Source organism: Bos mutus, chromosome 14 (assembly GCF_027580195.1).
Source record: "Bos mutus isolate GX-2022 chromosome 14, NWIPB_WYAK_1.1, whole genome shotgun sequence".
Classification (NCBI taxonomy): Eukaryota; Metazoa; Chordata; class Mammalia; order Artiodactyla; family Bovidae; genus Bos; species Bos mutus.
In genome coordinates this window covers 4,507,003-4,529,608 of record NC_091630.1, presented here as the reverse complement: position 1 = coordinate 4,529,608, position 22,606 = coordinate 4,507,003, and the positions used below count along the sequence as shown (strand labels likewise).

The window sequence follows — 22,606 nt, the reverse complement described above, 5'->3', positions numbered from 1 at the left end:
GATGCTGGGAAAGATTGAAGGTGGGAGGAGAAGGGGACGACAGAGGATGAGACGGTTGTGTTAGGTAGTTAGAAGAGGAAAAAGGAGTCCAAAATAGCAGTGGCTAAAAGACAAAGGAAATAGAACAAAAAAATAGAACAAAGGAAGGTCCAAGGACTGGAGTGAGAACCTCACGTGAAAGAAACAGCCCTCCTACCTAGCTCAGTTTATAGAGGGTAGGCTCAGAGGGAGGAGAAAAACATATAAAAAGAGGAGCCAAGATTGAGCCTCTGTCTTCTCTGCTCGTTTTTTTTGGGTCAGCCCACCCTCATGCTTCGAGGATGTATTTTTCTTTGCTTGCCAGATAAAACTGAGCTGTAACCGAGCTGTAACACTGGTTTGCCACTTCAAATTTTAGCTGTGGCAAGACAGAACCAAAGAAATTACACACTCCCCCAACACCTGGATGGCATCACTGACTCAATGGACATGAGTTTGAGCATTTCTGGGAGATGGTCAAGGACAGGGAGGCCTGGCGTGCTGTGGTCCATGGGGTCGCAAAGAGTCAGACACGACTGAGTGACTGAGCAACTCCAGGACTCTTGCCTGGAAAATCCATGGACGGAAGAGCCTGGTGGGCTGTAGTCCATGGGGTCGCTAGGAGTCGGACACGACTGAGCGACTTCACTTTCACTTTTCACTTTCATGCATTGGAGAAGGAAATGGCAAACCACTCCAGTGTTCTTGCCTGGAGAATCCCAGGGATGGGGAGGCCTGGTGGGCTGCCGTCTGTGGGGTCGCACAGAGTTGGACATGACTGAAGTGACTTAGCAGCAGCAGCAGCAGTAGCAGCAGAATATAGGGCTTCCCCAGTGGCCCAGTGGTAAAGAATCTGCTTGCAATGCAGGAGACACAGGAGGCACAGGTTTGATTCCTGGGTCAGAAAGATCTCCTGGAGGAGGAAGTGGCAACCTACTTCAGTATTCTTGCCTGAGAAATCCCAAGGACAGAGGAGCCTGGTGAGAAATCCCATGGACAGAGGAGCTTGATGGGCTACAGTCCACAGGGTTGCAAAGAGTTGAATACAACTGAGTGACTGAGCTTGAGCAGCAATTAACCAGAATGTAAACTTCCACTCAGCTACCTCCCCAAAGAGGTTTTTTCCTTCTTATTCACTTTCTTTTACCAGTGCTTAAAGTAGTGCCTGTGTATAATAATCATCTAATAAGTATTTGCTAGCTTTCTGAATTAAGATGGCATGAATGGGAGAACATATATCTACGCTCAACTGTTTATGTTTCATAAAGTTCAGTGTCACTGAGGACCCTCTTTTCAATAGCTTTCGCCCTTTGGGATTTGGGAATAATTTATAGGAAGAGAAAGATAATTTTACCTCTTCAAATCTTATAAGAATTTATTGACTTAATGTTTGGCTAGACATCATGAGAACAACAGCATGGGTTTTATCCTTTTGACATAAAAACAGGCATTATGAGCAGACCACACAGAAGGGCTCCTTTAAGAATCCTATGTTACCAATATGAGTGTGTAGAATCTTACTCATCCTTAATGGAATAATGGTTGTCTCCCAGTTAGTCAGAATAGGATGCTTCTTTTCCATAGATAAAACTTCATTGTGTGTGTCTATTTGATTATTTGGACTGGAGTCTCTGCATTCAGATTGAAGACAGCTACTATAGCCCCTGTGCCTAGAGCCTGTGCTCGGCAACGAGAAACCACCACCACGATGAGAAGCCCTTGGGCCATGACTAGAGAGTCGTCCTCGTTCGCTGCAGCTAGAGAAAGGCCCACGCAGCAAAGACCCAGCACAGACAAAAATTAATAAATAAAACTTACGAATAAATAAAAAGGACGAAGGAACCAAATTCCCCTCACCACTTTTCTTAGAGTGTCTGTTTGGAGGTCAAGTGAATCTGGATCCTTCTTGCAACTTTTGACACAGGAATAAATCTCAACAGGAGTTAACCCTACTCTCGAATGTTTACAGCGTAGAGACATCTCCAAAATCATGGGCCAAATAACCTCTGAAAGTGAAACTGTTAGTCACTCAGTCGTGTCTGACTCTTTTGCTATCCCGTGGACTACAGTTCCCCAGGGTCCTATGTCCATGGGATTCTGCAGGCAAGAATCCTGGAGTGGGTTGCCATTTCCTTCTCCAGGGGATCTTCCCCATCCAGAGGTCAAACCCAGGTCTCCTGCACTGCAGGCAGATTCTTTACTGTCTGAGTAACCAGGGAAGCCTACATAATAATGTTGAATTTTACTTGAGCCCTGTGATCCTAAGAAACAGTGATGGTCAAGAATCCTGCCTCCCACCCCGACGCCCCCATGCCCCTGCCGGCCACTGTTTCACCCTCTGTGTTTTGGGAAATGTTTCCTGCAAAGAACCACTATGATTCTGGCAAGATCACTGATGTTTCCTTGTTTACCTATGACACAGCTAGACACAGAGGAATTCTTATTCTTGAACCCATAAATGACTAGCTAACCTGTTTTATCCTTGTTGATCAGTAATAACAAAATTCTCATTAACCAAACTTTGGATAAACTTCTCCCTTCCGGGACACTGAACTTTGGCCCAACATCAACCTGAGCCAATATACAGTCCCTCCGAAAGAATCCCTCCCGGAAAACCGGCTGCTCCCATTATTGCCATTCACCCCATTTCCTAACATTCAGTTCTTTCTAGTCTTGTTTACTCTCTCTATTAAAAGAAAAACCCGTTTGGCCTGACTGGAGATACTCACAGATCTTATGTTCAAGGCTATCAGAATAGTTCCATCTTTCCTTGCAATGATTCTTTCAAATAAATCATCTCCTAACCTTAACTCTTAACTTAGTACAGTCTATATACAGTGCAATTTTTCTTTGACATTAACTTTGTGGTCACTTTGGTGCTTGCATGCATGCAAATGTGTGAAAGTTTACTCAAGAAATTGCGCTTTCTCTTCTGTGTTGGTAGCCTAGGGTCTTTTTGTTGCCAGAATTGCTTTATTTCTCCAACAACTCTCATAACTAGCCTTTGGACATTTGTCAGCATTAGTACCTCAGATTGCTCCATTTCCCTCCAGCACATTACAGCGTTACTAGAAAAGCAGTGCTTTTCCCATCTTTTTGTACACTTAAGACTTATTTTTGGACTGCCTCTCATTTCTAAAGGACTTCAGTACCATTCACTTCATCTTTTGTTTCTCTCCTCACAGAAGCTCTGGGATTGTGAAAATATCTTATTTTGTTTGAGTCTATACTCTAGATTTATTATTCTGCCTCTTCACATTAGTAGAGAGACTAGATTTATTATTCTGCCTCTTAACATTCGTAGAGAGACCGTTTGGAAATTGTCTGCCTACCACAATACTTTTAACATCTCAAAATTCTTTAACTTTAGAGACCACATTGCCTTCCAGCTGAGGTTGGAATCATAACATCTAGTATACTTATCTGGGCATACTTTAGTTTTGAATTCTCTGAAATTTATTTTCTTATGAACTTGTAATTTTTTGTTTTTTTGTATACTTTGGGGACTTAAAAATTGCAGATGGGGGAACTTAGTTTCTCTTTGTTTTAAAGCTTGGTGTTCTAGCTTTCCTAACTAAGTTTCAAATTTAACCAAACGTCAAGGCTGTATATTGTCACCCTGCTCATTTAACTTATATGCAGAGTACATCATGAGAAACGCGGGGATGGAAGAAGCACGAGCCGGAATCAAGATTTCTGGGAGAAATATCAATAACCTCAGATATGCAGATGACACCACCCTTATGGCAGAAAGTGAAGAGGAACTGAAAAGCCTCTTGATGAAAGTGAAAGAGGAGAGTGAAAAAGTTGGCTTAAAGTTCAACATTCAGAAAACTAAGATCATGGCATCTGGTCCCATCACTTCATGGGAAATAGATGGGGAAACAGTGGAAACAGTGAAAGACTTTATTTTTGGGGGCTCCAAAATCACTGCAGATGGTGATTGCAGCCAGGAAATTAAAAGTCGCTTACTCCTTGGAAGGAAAGTTATGACCAACCTAGATAGCATATTCAAAACCAGAGACATTACTTTGCCAACAAAGGTCTGTCTAGTCAAGGCTATGGTTTTTCCAGTGGTCATGTATGGATGTGAGAGTTGGACTGTGAAGAAAGCAGAGCACCGAAGAATTGATGCTTTTGACCTGTGGTGTTGGAGAAGACTCTTGAGAGTCCCTTGGACTGCAAGGAGATCCAACCAGTCCATTCTAAAGGAGATCAGCCCTGGGTGTTCTTTGGAAGGAATGATGCTAAAGCTGAAACTCCAGTACTTTGGCCACCTCATGCGAAGAGTTGACTCATTGGAAAAGACTCTGATGCTGGGAGGGATTGTGGGCAGGAGGAGAAGGGGACGACAGAGGATGAGATGGCTGGATGGCATCACTGACTCAATGGAGGTGAGTCTGAGTGAACTCCAGGGGTTGGTGATGGACAGGGAGGCCTGGCGTGCTGTGATTCATGGGGTCGCAAAAAGAGTCGGACACGACTGAGAGACTGAACTTAACTGAACTGAACTAAATTTGGGTTACTTAAATTTGCATTTTTATCCCTCACGGGCGGTAATAGTACAAAATCACAGAAAACCAACACAACAGAGTGAACACTGCCGTGCTGACTGTGATGTGTGGTTTTAAGCCTCCTGCTGTCGTTCCTCCTCAGTGCCTCGACAGTGCAGGTTGCTGCCTGAACGACCTAGTGTGTAAGTTATAATGAAAACTATTTGTTCCTCTGCTTTGTATAATATTGCTCTAAATCACAGAGGGCACCACACACATGTTATTTAGAACACAAAACAATAAAATGTACTTAAAAATGATAAGAGCACTCCCAGTTTGAGGTAGTCTGAAGATATGTTTCTCTCTTTCTTTAAGAAATATTCATTAACATTAACACGTGCTAAGCACCACACTAAGGAACGACACCAAAGAAAACAGGCCCTGAGAAATTCACAAATCAGTAAGCCAGAAAGAAAGGAAATCGCTAATCACAATAAAGCAAGTAAAGTGTGAGAAAGCACATACAGTGGGGTCTAAGAAAGAAGCAAACCCAGTGGTGTCCAGAACAGGCTGGGCACCTTGTGCAGGGATGGAGTCACGACATGCAACACAGGTCTTAAAGAGACAGCATGTGTTGACCAGTCAGATGGAAAAAAGAGTGGGGAAGGATATTCAAGGAGGGAGGGACAGTGTATACCCAGAAGTGTGATATAATGCGTCAGATTTTGTCAAGTAATCCAGCATCCCTCTATTCCACCCACCTCACTCACCCCTATACCCTGCCAGATGATCAAGGCTGCGTTATGCATGAGAAATCCAAAACCAGAAGAAACCATCCAGCCTGCAAGGGGTGGAAATGGACATTTTAAAAAAGTAGTAGCAGCAATGAAGTGAGTGTCTGAATAAGGTTCTGCACAGGTTACGGAGGACTCAATTAACTCTGCGAGTATCAGGAAGGTTTCTAGAGGGTATGGCATTAGGAATTTATTTTTATTGAAATAAAAATGGATTTTCACCAGAACAAGGAAGAGAATGCCATTTCAGGAAAGTCAGTCTCCACTCCTAACTTACATTTCAGGCAACTTCTATTTACATGAAGGCAATCACACACTACTCTTTTGTACAAGGTCTCTTTCACTAAGCATAATGTTTCTAAAATGTGCCCACATTGTTTCACTTCTCAATAGTTTGCTCTCTTTTATTACTAAGTAGTGTCCATTGTGTGAATAGACCCCACTTTATATATCCATTGTCCTACTGATGAATTGTTTCTAGTTTTGGGATACTATGAGTAGAACTGCTAAAAGGTTCTTATTCAAGTACTTCCTAGACAAATAGTTTCATTTCTTTTGAATGCTTAGGAGTTGAACTGCTGCCTCAGTTATGTCTAGTTTTATAAGAAATTCCCAGACATTCTAATATTCTAGATACATTGCATCGAATCTGCCTAAGCACTTTGGACAGTTTCAGCACTCTGCATCTTTGCCAACATGCCAGCATTTGATCCTACCAGTCAATTTTGGCCACTCTGGGGGAGGGTGTTTCATGTTACTTTATTGTTGGCTTAATTTTTATTTTCACAAATACTAATGGTTTCGAGTGAATTCTTACATGTCTCTGTCTTCTTTGGTTAAGAGCCTTTTCATCTTTCTTCATGTACTGTGTGGTCTATCTCATGGGTCCTCAACCCTGGCTACACATTTAACCATCTCTGGACTTTTGCTTGGGCCCCACCCCCCAAGTTTAATCTGATTTAATTGTTACAGCCTGAGCCCCCTGTCACTGGGATTTATAAAAAGGTACTCTTGGTAATTCTATGTGCACCTGGATTTGTAAACTCTGTTGTAGTCCAGTGATTTTCAAACTATAAGTAACAGAGTCACCTAGAGGGCTTGTTAACACACAGACTGCTGGGCTTCACCCCAGAGTGTCTGATTCAGGGAGTCTGAGTTAGAGTCTGAGAATATGCTTTTCTGGGAATCTGCCTTTCTGAAATGTTTCCACATGATATGGTGCTGCGGGTCCTGGGATGACGCACTGAGAACCACATCCCAATAGACACTAACGTCAAGCCTTTCCTCTTGGCATTTTCTGTTGGTAATGCCACCTAAGCCTTTGTTTTCCTTGTATAAGCTTTTTCTTTAAGAACCAAACCCCAAATATGTCTCAACCTTGGCGAAGTCTGTCCAGATTCATTTGCTCTGTCATTTCACTTCCCACACACTACTGTCCTGATGCATGGGATAACTGCATTTGTCACACTGTTTTGTTAATATCTGTTTATTTTTTCTGGTTACAGAACGTTCCTCTCCTACCCAGTGAGCGCCCTATGGAATCAGAAGCCACTGTGCTGTGTTCTTTGACTCTTCAGCAGCTAACAATATCTGGTACATTACTGAGTTTCCATTATTTCATTGAAAAATTTCTTGGTTCTTTTAATGAATGAGTGGCTGGATGACCACAGAAAATGTGATATATAAGGCTTCTCACATGTTTGATTTCTTCAAAGCCACAACTGACCATCTTTTAAATTAAATTGGTGGCCAGATCACATTAGCCAGAGAACAAATCTATAACAACAAAAACTAAAATAAAAGCCATATGTCACTGTAGGCTACAGTTAGCATTATCTTTTTTTTTTTTAAGTCATTAAAGGACTTGAAAAGGAATTCTTTTGAATTGAATAAGCCAGCAAGTACAAAATCAAAGAAAAATTTTACAAGATGAAAACAAAGTATAATTCTCAGAATATTACATTTGTTTCCTGAAGGCTTTCTTATCAAATAAGAAGTGCTTTCAAACAAATTTGACTCTCTATAGACTTTAAAGACGCAAACTTCCATATGAAAGAGTATATTGCTAGAAATTCTGTAATATTTTATTGAAAGCTTCATTTGCAGAATGAGATGGCAACTATAATATTAATAATGATAATAGCTGCAACTCACATCTTAAATTACGTTGGAGACTTTGTTAAGTGCACTTCATGAATTAATCCTTCAGTTCTGTCCAGTTCAGTTCAGAACTTACTAGAGCTTTATGTTGTTCAGTTGCTAAGTCCAATGTGACTCTTTGAGACCCCATGGACTGCAGCACAACAGGCTTCCCTGTCCATCATCTCCCTGACTTTGCTCAAACTCATGTCCATAGAGTCGGTGATGTCATCCAACCATCTCATCCTCTATCATCCCCTTCTCCTCCCACCTTCAATCTTTCCCAGCATGAGGGTCTTTTCTAATGAGTCAGTTCTTTGCATCAAGTGGCCAAAGTATTGGAACTTCAGCTTCAGCATCAGTCCTTCCAATGGATATTCAGGGTTGAATTCCTTTAGGATGGACTGGTTTGCTCTCCTTGTCGTATTTTGTTCAGTCATGTCTGACTCTTAGCAACAGCATGGACTGCAACACACAAGGCTCCCCATTCTTCACCAACTCCCAGAGCTTGCTCAAACTCAAGTCCATTGAGCCGGTGATGCCATCCTACCATCCCATCGTCTGTCGCCCCCTTCTCCTCCTGCCCTTATGAGGGGGTGTTATTATTCAACTTTCATAGGTAACAGTGAAAAGAAGTTAAAAAAAAACTTAAATAATGTATTGAAGGCCTATTCAAGCCTATTTCCATGGAGAGTTGCCAGGTAAATTACAGGAAGCCCAGTTGAATTTGAATTTCAGATAAATCATACTTCTTTTGTTACAAGTATATCTCATGGAATATTGGGAACATGATAATATTAGAAAACTATTCATTGTTTATCTGAAATGAAAAATTAACTGGTATCCTATGTTTTTATTTGCTCAATCTGGACAGCCTACTTCTATCTCACTCCAGAAAAATTTCCATTAGACCGCTAGGTTACATGCACCTTAATTCTCTCTTGCTGCTGCTGCTGCTAAGTCGCTTCAGACCCCATAGAGGGCAGCGCACCAGGCTCCCATGTCCTTGGGATTCTCCAGGCAAGAACACTGGAGTGGGTTGCCATTTCCTTCTCCAAAGCATGAAAGTGAAAAGTGAAAGTGAAGTCGCTCAGTCGTGTCTGACTCTTAGCGACCCCATGGACTGCAGCCCACCAGGCTCCTCTGTCCATGGGATTTTCCAGGCAAGAGTACTGGAGTGGGGTGCCATTGCCTTCTCCTTACGTACAGGTAATTCTTGATTTACTTACATGAAATTGTGGCATAAACTTCAAACATTTAACACAGTCTCAAGAACCCTGTACAAGGTGGATTCCATTTTGCGGATCTCCAGGATCAGGGGCACCCCACATGCACTGTGGGGCAGGAGCTGGGCCAGGTGTGAGTCTGGGGTGAGTGTGCCTGCTTCAGGCTGAGTGGGGAGAGCTCAGAGCAGACCAGAGAGGGAATGGGGGCAGACGGTGCGGGGTGTGGGGATCTCTGTGGGGATCTCCGGTTCTCTTTTGAGGAGGTGGATGGCTAGCAGAGAGTTTAAACAGAATGACCCGGCTTAAGTTTCAACAGGACCAAACTGACTGAGAGGGACGAGGGTGGAAGGGGAGGAGCAGGGAGCCACAGCAATCATTCAGGCAGCAGCTCAAGAGGCTGCTCTCCACGAACTCTCGGCCCTCAAAGATTTTACAGGCTCAGGCTTCAAGCTCTGGGTGGTAACGTCTAACGTGGAGCGGGAGAGAGGGCTACCGATCTCCCAGTTTTAGTCTTGAGTCTGGTGCGGCTTCACGCGGAGGCCTGAGGGGATCCGGATCCAGGCGCGCCGTGCGGGTGTCGCATCGTTGGTGCGGACGAGGCAGCCCTACTGGCAGAGAGCGATAGATATTCTGTCACAAAGGCAGCAGCAGGGCTGCCGCAAGACTGTGCTCTCAGGGGCGGGCAGGTGAGGGGCGGGCGGCAGGGGACGCGCTCCCGCACAGGGCCGGGATCCTCCCGGGCTCCCGGAAACAACCGGAGAGGCTGGCGGGGGACGGCGAGGTCCTGCAGCCCTGCGAGGGTTCCTATGATGCTCTAGACTTCTATTGTTAACTTAACCGGGATCTAATTTACACCTAGATAGGCCTGGAAGCATTCAAGGTAACAAGATTAAATGGATGAAGTTAAACACACGTGCAAAATACAAATGCCCTACAACGAAACTTCAAGCACGTGGCAAACTTTTCACAGAGAGCTCTGGGCTACGAAAGACACAGATAACCAGCTTGTCCAAAGTCATGAAGATCTGAACTGCTTCTGTCAGCCTGAAGACAGAGTTCAGATTTAACAACCCAGCCATCTAGCCTTCGGGGGAAAATGAAAGTTTACCCTAATGGTCTAAGCAGAGTTCTTCAGCTAAAATAAAAATGATTGAAATCAAAGCAAAGTGAAGAAGTGAAGTGAAGTCACTCAGTCGTGTCTGACTCTTTGCCACCCCATAGACGGTAACCTACCAGGCTCCTGTGTCCATGGGATTCTCCAGGCAAGAACACTAGAGTGGGTTGCCATTACCTTCTCCTTGATTGAAATCAAGGGAGATGCCAAACAAACTAGTGTGAGATTGACTCTGAGGAACATTTATTACAGAAAGGGCAGAGGAAGAGGCTGGATTCCAAGGTGGGACGCCAGAGCAGAAATGTCAGCCTGCTGCTGCTGCTGCTAAGTCACTTCAGTCGTGTCTGACTCTGTGCGACCCCATAGACCGAAGCCTACCAGGCTCCCCCATCCCTGGGATTCTCCAGGCAAGAACACTGGAGTGGGTTGCCATTTCCTTCTCCAATGCATGAAAGTGAAAAGTGAAAGTGAAGTCGCTCAGTCGTGTCTGACTCTTAGCGACCCCATGGACTGCAGCCTACCAGGCTCCTCTGTCCATGGGATTTTCCAGGCGAGAGTACTGGAGTGGGGTGCCATTGCCTTCTCTGAAATGTCAGCCTAGCACACCCTTTTCTGCTGATCAAAGGCTTAGCCATAGCCTATTTCCCCTGAGCAGTGCTGGTCACGGAGCTGTCATGGCCCCGGCCCTTTGTACCTCAGAAGCAGGGCATGCATGCTGTACGCATGCACCAGGACTGGTCATCCCTGACTGCTTCCAAACTATGGGTGGAAACTTTCTTTCTGTCCTTATTATCTGTGGCAGGAGGATTGGGAAGACAGCCTACGATGGCATGCCAGAGGTCGAGATGAAGGTCTTGAATACAGACTCAAAGCAAAAGGCTGAGTAAACACTTTCTTGCTCCCTTGTGATACATACCACTAACTCACTCACTTAGCACCACCTTTGGGAACGTGCCTCCCAAATTCCTGTTTGTCCTCCAGCTAGTGTTTAGTCCAAATGACAATATTAAAAAGAGACTGCAGCATGAGGATATGGGGGAGCGTTCAGGTGACGGATTTAATTAGGAAAGAAACAGAAAGCTTCAAAAAGAAGGAAATGTTTTCAGTCCACTTCATAAAGACCAAGAATATTGATTAAATGCTTTATGCATTGCAGTTTTTCAATGGTATATCAGAATGCTTGCTTTGAGTTCTCTTCAATTACAGCACAGGATTTGCGGTCCACACCTTCCCAAGTGTGCACAGAAATTCAATAGCTTGTAAGCCCAGGTGACTCACTGCTTAGTTGAATATTTTGTTAAATGCTGAAAGATGTACTCTAATGTAGTACTCAACTTGCATACCTAAGTATGAGACTCGCCAGCTAGGTAATTCTACTGTGGATTCTTACTAGATTTGCCTGATTTGACTACATGTACTCAGCAGAAGTAATTACAAGTAGAATTCAAAAAAGCTCAAATTCTCTAATGCATTTAAATGTTTGCACTGTCTACAGTTTCCTTTGGGATTTGATGTCACTCTGTCATTTCAAACCTCAGATTGATAAAAAGACAGATTTCTGAACTCTTCCCCAGATAATCTATATTAGCATTTTAAGAAGCACCTTAGGCCTTTGGATATAAGTCGACCAAAAACTTTGCTTTGGAAAACACTCATCAGACTCTCAATGTCTCCTGAATGAAGTTGACAGTTTGTGATGTCCTTGGATGTGCACAGTCACCTTTCTCATTCATCTTTTCTCATGCATCTGGGGAGATTTCATTTGCCCTTTTAAATTAACAGCACAAATCAACTCTGAATATTCATTGGGAGGACTGATGCTGAAGCTGAAACTCCAATACTTTGGCTACCTGATGCGAAGAACTGACTAATTGGAAAAGACCCTGATGCTGGGAAAGACTGAAGGCGAGAGAAGGGGATGACAGAGGATGAGATGGTTGGATGGCATCACCGACTCAATGGACATGAGTTTGAGCAAGATCCAGGAGATAGTGAAGGACAGGGAAGCCTGGGGTGCTGCAGTCCATGGGGTGGCAAAGAGTTGGATACAACTTAGCGACTGAACAACAAAGCCCTCACTTCTCTATAGAATTTCCATTTCGCCACAGATTACTACTTTATGGATTATGTCATTTTATATGAACGGGGATATGGAAAAAGTAAAAGAGTTTGAAAGGCAAATATTTTATTTGTGAAGTTTTTAGTAGTTTTACAAAAAAATCTACTTTGCTATCTGTCTATCCATCCGTGCTCCCACCCCCCACATAATATGAAACACCTAATGTATTTTGGACATTAAATATACTTTCCGTAAAATGATCTGAAAACAATGAAGGGTGATTTGAATATTCTTGTGCATGTTAGCAGGTGCTCTTCCTTAACTTAGCATCCTTTGAGGTAAATTTCTAATATCTCTTCTGCCAGGAGCCTTCATTGACTTCCCAGGTATGTGTGATTCCCCAGTTGTAAATTGCATCTTTCATATGGGTCTTATCATGATATACTGCTTAGTATGTTTTTCTTATAGCCTTTATCCTCAGTTAATTCACTGCCTTCTTAAGGGGAAAAAATATGATTTCCATCACTATTCCCATAGCAAAAATCTCATTAGTGGTCAATCAATAAATATTTGCTAGTGGGTTTATTCAGAAATGAGTATGGTAGCAGTTTGATAATTGTATGTACAATGTGTAGATCTAGAGTTCAATTTAAAACATATTCAAACCTTAACTTACAGGCACTAATGAAATATATGGGCATAGATGATTGTAGGGTCACAGATTTTTAGCCTTGGCTGACTTCTCATAAATTACCAAGTCCAAGTCTACTACTTTTACATAAGGAAATAAGTCTTCTCTAGGCACTAAGCTACTGGAGTAGAACCATTGACTTAAATATTTCATTTTATAGAAAAGCAATAATTTTAGCTATCTGCACAGCTTTTATAGCACCTGGTTCACACACAACAGGCCCCTAAATGTAGACTGAATGGATTGCTTAGTGGAAATGGAACCCACTAACTGGATATTTAGATCTAGACTATGCATAGAGCTTAGTGTTCACGCCGTCAGCTTTTCACAAGCTCTGCAAGGGGTGCCACCACTTATGGCTACTCCTCTAACACATTTTGCTGGATCTCCCTTGTTTATTGTACAAGATACAAGTCTTATTTCCCATTCATTTTAGATTTTCTCTGAGCAGCTGCCTAAGCACATGGATACCAGCTCTTCTTTTTAGTTACAACTGTAGGCACTAAAAACCTAATTATTGATAGACTATATTCTTGCTGAATCTGTAATCATATCTGCCCTTCAAAAAGAGAAGATATATGTCTTTCCTTTCTAGGAACCAAGGATGACTCAGATCATGTGGTCAGGAAAAGAGAGAACAGTAGAACAAGGAATTTTCTCTTGGCCAGTTCCTAGGAGTGACTCTGCAGTCTCCATTTACACCACAGGGACTGAATTTACTCACGCTCACTCATTATTTTACAAGGCTTAGGAACAAAAGGAGATACTGGAGATAGTGTCCTTACCTCCCATTAGCTAAGTCCCCCAGTTATAAAGCAGAGGTTGAGGGAGAAAGAACCTGAGAACCTCCAGCAGCAAGAGTTCTAATCAGTTACTTCCTGTGCGTTTTAGAGCATAAACCGAACACCATGGTTTGCTTTGTTCCGCTGGCTTCATGCTAAACCCTTGACCTTCAGAAACAGTGTTCCTGGAACACAGATTCACTCAGAGGAAAGATCAAACAGAACTGATTTTAGAAATTTTCAATCTAACTTTGCTATTTGCAAATAAGAAAGTTGAGAGAGAAGTTACAATGAAGGTGAATCGACTGGATCAGACAGTGACAGGTCTGGGACTAGAATGGGCCTTGCTATCTTTTTCACGACAGCTGGCATTTTCTGTCTTCCTCTTACTCCTAGCTAATACTTGGAGTGATCTCATGCACATGTAGATGAGCCGTCTTGCATCCGAGCCCCTCGCTTTCCTGAATTCTTCCTGATTCAGGGACTTTTCCTCTGATCCCACTTCCATCAGCCCTGCCCATGGATTTTCTCATTATCTGTCAACACCTCTGAATTCTCTCACTCTCTGAGGACAGCCATCACTTTTCTCTTATTTATTTCCTCTTCTTTCCTCTTGTCCTTCCCACTATAGGGGCTTCTATTCACTCTATGCCTCTGTTTTCTTCTTCTTAGTCCCCTCTTCTGTTCCCTGACTTCCCTGCTCAGGTTCAATTCCATGATTTCCACTCTTTTTTGCTTACGTCCTCGACTCTATTTATTGGTTGTGTTTGATTTATTTGACAATCCAACTGATAAAATCTGATGGAGAGAACCTCACAGCTATGCTGGCTGATGCCTCCGTAACAGCGGTTCTCAAAGAGCTCCCCAGACTGTCAGCAGCAGCACGATGTGGGAACCTGTTAGAAATGTGAAGTCTCAGACACACTCTGCGGCGGCTGCGACCGGCGCACTAGGCGCGACGGCGGCTGCGACCGGCGCACTAGGCGCGGCCAAGAGGAGCTACCCCATGTCTGAGGTCAGGGGCAGAAGCCGGGAGGACCCCATGCCCGAAGAGCGGCGGCCAAGAGGAGTTACCCCACTTCCGAGGTCAGGGGCAGCGGCCGAGAGTGCCAGGCTGCAACGGAGCAGGAACAGCAGAGAAGAGCTACCCAAGTCTGAGGTAAGGGGCGGCGGCCAGGAGGAGCTACCCCACGCCCTCACACCTGAGGCCAGGGGCGGTGGCCAGGAGGACCAACCCCACGACAAAGGAGCGGTGGCTGCCCAGGCACAGGAGGGCCTAGAGGTGCTATCCCACGTTGAAGGTCAGGAAGGGCGGCGGTGAGGAGATACCCCTCGTCCAAGGTAAGGAGAAGTGGCTGCACTTTGCTGGTGCAGCTGTGAAGAGATACCCCATGTCCAAGGTAAGAAAAACCCAAGTAAGATGGTAGGTATTGCAAGAGGGCATCAGAGAGCAAACACACTGAAACCATACTCACAGAAAACTAGTCAATCTAATCACACTAGGACCACAGCCTTGTCTAACTCAATGAAACTAAGCCATGCCCGTGGGGCAACCCAAGACGGGCAGGTCATGGTGGAGAGATCTGACAGAATGTGGTCCACTGGAGAAGGGAATGGCAAACCACTTCAGTATTCTTGCCTTGAGAACCCCATAAACAGTATGAAAAGGCAAAATGATAGGATACTGAAAGAGGAACTCCCCAGGTCAGTAGGTGCCCAATATGCTCTGGAGATCAGTGGAGGAATAACTCCAGAAAGAATGAAGGGATGGAGCCAAAGCAAAAACAATACTCAGCTGTGGATGTGACTGGTGATAGAAGTAAGGTCCGATGCTGTAAAGAGCAATATTGCATAGGAACCTGGAATGTCAGGTCCATGAATCAAGGCAAATTGGAAGTGGTCAGACAAGAGATGGCAAGAGTGAATGTCAACATTCTAGGAATCATTGAACTGAAATGGACTGGAATGGGTGAATTTAACTCAGATGACCATTATATCTACTACTGCAGGCAGGAATCCCTCAGAAGAAATGGAGTAGCCATCATGGTCAACAAAAGAGTCCAAAATGCAGTACTTGGATGCAATCTCAAAAATGACAGAGTGATCTCTGTTCGTTTCCAAGGCAAACCATTCAATATCACAGTAATCCAAGTCTATGCCCCAACCAGTAACGCTGAAGAAGCTGAAGTTGAACGGTTCTATGAAGACCTACAAGACCTTTTAGAACTAACACCCCCAAAAGATGTCCTTTTCATTATAGGGGACTGGAATGCAAAAGTAGGAAGTCAAGAAACACCTGGAGTAACAGGCAAATTTGGCCTTGGAATATGGAATGAAGCAGGGCAAAGGCTAACAGAGTTTTGCCAAGGGAACACACTGGTCATAGCAAACACCCTCTTTCAACAACACAAGAGAAGACTCTACACATGGACATCACCAGATGGTCAACACCGAAATCAGATTGATTATGTTCTTTGCAGCCAAAGATGGAGAAGCTCTATACAGTCAACAAAAACAAGACTGGGAGCTGACTGTGGCTCAGATCATGAACTCCTTATTACCAAATTCAGACTTAAATTGAAGAAAGTAGGGAAAACCACTAGACCATTCAAGTATGACCTAAATCAAATCCCTTATGATTATACAGTGTAAGTGAGAAATAGATTTAAGGGCCTAGATCTGATAGATAGACTGCCTGATGAACTATGGAATGAGGTTCGTGACATTGTACAGGAGATAGGGATCAAGACCATCCTCATGGAAAAGAAATGCAAAAAAGCAAAATGGCTATCTGGGGAGGCCTTACAAATAGCTTTGAAAAGAAGAGAAGTGAAAAGCAAAGGAGAAAAGGAAAAATATAAGCATCTGAATGCAGAGTTCCAAACAATAGCAAGAAGAGATAAGAAAGCCTTCTTCAGCGATCAATGCAAAGAAATAGAGGAAAACAACAGAATGGGAAAGACTAGGGATCTCTTCAAGAAAATCAGAGATACCAAAGGAACATTTCATGCAAAGATGGGCTCGATAAAGGACAGAAATGGTATGGACCTAACAGAAGCAGAAGATATTAAGAAGAGATGGCAAGAATACACAGAAGAACTGTACAAAAAAGATCTTCACGACCCAGATAATCACGATGGTGTGATCACTGACCTAGAGCCAGACATCCTGGAATGTGAAGTCAAGTGGGCCTTAGAAGCATCACTAAGAACAAAGCTAGTGGAGGTGATGGAATTCCAGTGGACCTATTCCAAATCCTGAAAGATAATGCTGTGAAAGTGCTGCACTCAATATGCCAGCAAATTTGGAAACCTCAGCAGTGGCCACAGGGCTGGAAAAGGTCAGTTTTCATTCCAATCCCAAAGAAAGGCAATGTCAAAAATGCTCAAACTACTGCACAATTGCACTCATCTTACATGCTAGTAAAGTAATGCTCACAAATCTCCAAGCTAGGCTTCAGCAATACGTGAACCGTGAACTTCCTGATGTTCAAGCTGGTTTTAGGAAAGGCAGAGGAACCAGAGATCAAATTGCCAACATCCGCTGGATCATGGGAAAAGCAAGAGAGTTCCAGAAAAACATCTATTTCTGCTTTATTGACTATGCCAAAGCCTTTGACTGTGTGGATCACAATAAACTGTGGAAAATTCTGAAAGAGATGGGAATACCAGACCACCTGATCTGCCTCTTGAGAAATTTGTATGCAGGTCAGGAAGCAACAGTTAGAACTGGACATGGAACAACAGACTGGTTCCAAATAGGAAAAGGAGTACGTCAAGGCTGTATATTGTTACGCTGCTTATTTAACTTCTATGCAGAGTACATCATGAGAAACGCTGTACTGGAAGAAGCACAAGCTGGAATCAAGATTGCCGGGAGAAATATCAATCACCTCATATATGCAGATGACACCACCCTTATGGCAGAAAGTGAAGAGGAACTCAAAAGCCTCTTGATGAAAGTGAAAGTGGAGAGTGAAAAAGTTGGCTTAAAGCTCAACATTCAGAAAATGAAGATCATGGCTTCCGGTCCCATCACTTCATGGGAAATAGATGGGGAAACAGTGGAAACAGTGTCAGACTTTATTTTGGGGGGCTCCAAAATCACTGCAGATGGTGACTGCAGCCATGAAATTAAAAGACGCTTACTCCTTGGAAGGAAAGTTATGACCAACCTAGATAGCATATTCAAAAGCAGAGACATTACGTTGCCAACAAAGGTTCGTCTAGTCAAGGCTATGGTTTTTCCTGTGGTGTATGGATGTGAGAGTTGGACTGTGAAGAAGGCTGAGCGCCAAAGAATTGATGCTTTTGAACTGTGGTGTTGGAGAAGACTCTTGAGAGTCCCTTGGACTGCAAGGAGATCCAACCAGTCCATTCTGAAGGAGATCAGCCCTGGGATTTCTTTGGAAGGAATGATGCTAAAGCTGAAACTCCAGTCCTTTGGCCACCTCATGTGAAGAGTTGACTCATTGGAAAAGACTCTGATGCTGGGAGGGATTGGGGGCAGGAGGAGAAGGGGACGACAGAGGATGAGATGGCTGGATGGCATCACTGACTCTATGGACTTGGGTCTGGGTGAACTCCGGGAGTTGGTGATGGACAGGGAGGTCTGGCGTGCTGCGATTCATGGGGTCACAAAGAGTCAGACATGACTGAACGACTGAACTGAACTGAACTGAACAGAGACACTCAGCATACTCATCAGAGATGCTTGGAATGGGACACTGCAATCTGCATTTTTAACTATCTGGAATGGGAGTTAACAAGCTCCAGGTACTTCTGATCCACCTTAAAGTTTGCAGAATTAGAGGAGTACTCTAATTCTTGGTCTTTAACCTCAGCTAGCTATGAACATTAACCATCAATCTTTATATATTTTCAAATTAGTGGTCTTCTATGCTTTTCATATTAGCTTCTTCAAATCTTCTCAATTCTCCTCAAACCTGTGATAATGCCCATCTCTCCTCACTCCATGGAAACAGTGACAGGCCTTATTTTCTTGGTCTCCAAGATCACTGTGGATGGTGGCTGCAGCCACAAAATTCAAAGATGCTTGCTCCTTGAACGAAAAGCTATGGCCAACCTAGACAGCATATTAATAAGCAGAGACATCACTTTGCCAACAAAATTCCATATAGTCAAAGCTATGTTTTTTGCAGTAGTCATGTACGGATGTGAGAGTTGGACCATAAGGAAGCCTGAGCACCAAATAATTGATCCTTTTAAATTGTGTGCTAGAGAAGACTCTTGAGAGTCTCTTGGACAGCGAAGAGATCAAACCAGTCAATCCTAAAAGAACTGAACCCTGAATATTCATTAGAAGGACTGAAGCTGAAGCTGAAGCTCCAATACTTTGGCCACCTGATGTGAAGAGCCGACTCATTTGAAAAGACCCTGATGCTGGGAAAGATTGAGATCAGGAGGAGAAGGGGACAAAAGAGAATGAAGTGATTGAATGTCATCACTGACTCAATGGATATGAGTTTGAGCACAGTCAGGGAGATAGTGAAGGTCAGGGAAGCAGTCCATGGGATCACAGAGTTGGATACAATTTAGCGACTGAACAACTCACGCTTCAGAGATTATCACTTTCTGACTTCTAATTTGTGCTTGAACTCCTTTAAGGACCTGCCACCACATCCTCAGACTTAATACAGTTTGTTGCAATGAAACAGTGTTCCTCTTTATGTCGAAGGTTCCTAGACTTCTTTCCTATCAGCACCAGGGAGTTTCTCCATTTTTCTCACCATGTTCTCTGTCTCTCTTGGCCTCTTCCACCCGACTTCATCATAATTTAAATTCACACACTTGGGGATTTTGATTTGAAATATGATAAAAAGCATTATAAAAAGTAGATGTTTAAGCAAAGGAGCAGCATTGTCTGGGTTACAGTTTAAAATGACTTTTATCCTTCTTGTGCAGAGAATGGATTGCATGGGCTAAAGCAAAAAGATCAGTTTAGCTGTACTGGAGATGTAACTAGCTTTGGGCTACGATTTGGAGGTAGAATTAATGGGGATAGGTGGAACAAATCAAAAGTAATCTCAGTCTTTTTGGTTTTTAACAGCTGTGTGGATGATGATGCTATGTATGAGAATGAGGAATACTGGAAAGGAATAAGATGGCTGGAAAAATCAAGAATGTTTCTGGCATGTTAAGTTTCAACTGCTTATCGAACAGCTCTGAGGAGATAGGCATCTACTCGAGTCTAGAATTCCAGGAAGAGATAAGAAGTAGAAAGTTAGATTTAGAAATCTCTTGCCTATAAATAGTACTTAAAGCTCTGGTATTTGATGAAGTTACATTGGTAAAGTGTGTAGAGAGAGAAGGTGACCCACGACAAAGCCCAGGGCGACTTCAGTATTTAAAGTGGGGATGTGGAGGCAAAGTTTCTAGTACAGCTGGGTAAGAATGAGCATTTGGTATTCTGAGAAATTCTCCTAAACAGTTTCTAGCCAAATTCCACTGAGGGGTAAATTAAAATAAGAACAGAGAGGCAACCATTAGTAATGACATCATGGAAGCGTCCTGAGACCTCAACAAGAGCAGTCACGCTGAGACAGTGACAACAAAAGTCGGACTGGAATGGGCTGAGGAGCTTGTGTTGGTGGATTAAAGTCCTGCCTGAGGAGCAGCAGAGACACTCGTCAGCCTTTCATTCTAGTCCCTGCTCAATGGATTCCAGAAATCCAAACAGTCTAAAAACAGGTACTTAAACCCTTCAAACTGAGGCAGACTTTTGTAGAAATAAGAATAGTTGTTAAAGGCTCTTATCTCAAAAGCTTAAATAAAGGTACCATGCAGTTTAAACAGATTTGGAATGTTAAAAAATCAATACAGAATTCCACAGATGAAACAAGGACAGGGTAGTTACCATGCTAAAACAACAACCACAGCAAAATTACCTCAGTAACAGTGGGTATTCAAACAGATGGGAATCTGGTATTACCGAGGATTAAGTCAAGTTTAATATAAGCAGTCCATATATATTTGAGAGTTGGCAGCACACACACACACACACACACACACACACATACACATTTGCCTTCTCATCATTTGTATTAGTCAGTCCCCTTAAAGATAGCATATTTAATTTCATGGCTGATAAAATATGAGAAATAGCATCCTCATCAGCATATATTTACCAATATTACCAGCATGTATTTCCCTGGTGTGTTTATACAGGAAAGAACATCTGGAAATGAGCAGTACAGTTATACAACATTGGGGAAATAAAACATGTAAAGAATCAGGTCTTAAATCTACAGCTCATAAGAGCTGGTCGTCAAGCAGCACAGACACGGGATGATAAACTGGCCTCACGCTGAAGGGCAACCGTAGTGAGCAGAGTGCACAGGGCTGCTGACCATGTAACCAATACAGTCGTCATCAGTGAGTGACACTGCTAACTGGGAGGAGGGCCATGTGTCTTGCAGTAGATGACTTTTATTGCCAGGATCTCATACCCACGTGCAGCTCATGCGTAATGGCTCAAACGCAAGATTCCTGTTGTGATGAAGCACTTGAGAAGGAGAATTTTTCATCTGAGACTGCGAATATATAATTCTAACCTATAATGTTCTTGTTCATTCATTTGTTCCCTCATATTTTAAATTAGCAAAAGTATATTGAGCACTTATTATGTGCAGAGCACTGTCCATGTGTGCCTTAAGCATGCGCACAGGAGGAAGAAATAAGCCCCGGAGAATTCACCTCTGCTTTACAACGAACCGGTTGCGGACATGCCGGGACTGTTCCCTACCAGCTCGTGAGCCCCGTCCTCGTCGAAGTCCTCCTCCACGCCATCGGTCAGCTCCTCCCCGTCGGCGTCGGGCGCTCCCTCTACAGGCTCCTCCGCGGAGTGGTCCGCATTCTCTGACACACACTCATCCTGGATCAGCTCTAGACTCGCTTCCAGCTGCTTCTTCTGAGCTTCTGGAGGAGGGGGAGAAAGCAAACGACTGCTACCTTGGGGTGCTCACAAGCCACTGGATAAACCATGAAAAAGCAGACTAGGAATGGGCAAACACCGTACTATGAAGGGTGTGAGGAAGACAAAGTCATGCTAAGGTCAAATTAATTCAGTTGTGTAAATTATGTTCATATACAGGCATGTGTTTACAGGTAATCATGTGTTACAGAATTAGCGAAGTTTGGGGAATCCAGAGGGTCTGTGTATACAAAGAAACAAAGATTTACATAAACAGATTAATCTTTCTGGCTATATCAGAACGTTTCCTCTGAGGAGAAAATACAGCAAGAAAAAAAGGGGGAAATCAGATAAAAGTAGAACTTGTTCACTCAAGGAAGGAGGACGAGGAAAGCTCATTGATAAGTTCAAATCCAAGTGAAAAAGACAAAAATTCACTGAGGAAAAAAGTGCAAAAACAGGTATGTTGACTGTCAGACAGCACGTCCATGTGACCAATCCTTTGATATTTTATTCTAAATTTTGTTGGGAGATGTGATTAACTGCAATGGTTAAAATTCTGGGGTTGGAGGGCCAGGTTCAAGAGCTTCATCACTTACCAGCTTTGGGATTCTTAAATGATTAACCCTCCTTATGCCTCCATTTTCTCACCCACACAATGGGGATAGATACCACTTCAAGTAGTGAATCCAGGTGCTTAGTGATTTGCAAATAATAAGTGCTCAACAAATGAAGCTACATTCTACATGAATAGAACTCTTTCTAATACCAGGGTGTGCGCATTCCATTAACAGAAATTTGCCCAAGTTGGGAATTATGCAGACAACAAAATAATTATTTTCCCTAGTGGCTGGTTTTCATCTTTTGTGAAAATATCAAGAAGGATTGAGTATTGAATAAATGAGATCATTCTTAGGTACTTCCTTCTCTTATTCCCATGTGTACATAACTATCCCTAAAGCTGGGTGCTTTTCACTCATTTTGGCTATTATTATTTGATCATATGGTTACCCAAATATTTGGTTTGAGTTTTAAAAGATGTTACATTTTGAGTGGGCTTATATTTTATAGCAGTAAGGATAGTTTATAGGGCCAAAATATTTTGGGGGTATTCATTCCTGGACTCTTTCATAATATGGGTTAAAAAAGAAATAAACATTGTCATATACATTGTGACTCAGAACAAATCTTTGCAAATATGTAAATCAATAAATGGATAAACATTTTGTACAAATAAGCAGAGATCTTCTTCTATAAATAATTTAAAATTGCAATAATAGTTACTTATGAAATACAGGTGTAATGTCAAGGAGATACCGTGGGTTCAGTTCGACCATTGCAAAAAAGTAAATATCAAA

At 42.9% G+C, this 22,606-nt stretch overlaps 1 protein-coding gene across 5 annotated transcripts in view; it reads right to left on the bottom strand.

The window, feature by feature from the left end:
• The window catches only part of RALYL (RALY RNA binding protein like), an 832,191-nt gene that overhangs the window by 19,693 nt on the left and 789,892 nt on the right, over positions 1-22,606 (bottom strand). For 3 of the 5 annotated variants that reach the window (XM_070382900.1, XM_070382895.1, XM_070382899.1), the window contains one exon: positions 21,032-21,253. The exons of 1 other annotated variant lie outside the window; for it this stretch is intronic. In XM_070382900.1, the coding sequence (XP_070239001.1) occupies positions 21,039-21,253 (215 nt within the window). In that variant the 3' untranslated portion in view covers positions 21,032-21,038. The remainder of the gene's footprint in view (positions 1-21,031; positions 21,254-22,606) is intronic. One more of the 5 variants, XM_070382896.1, reaches the window with a different exon arrangement.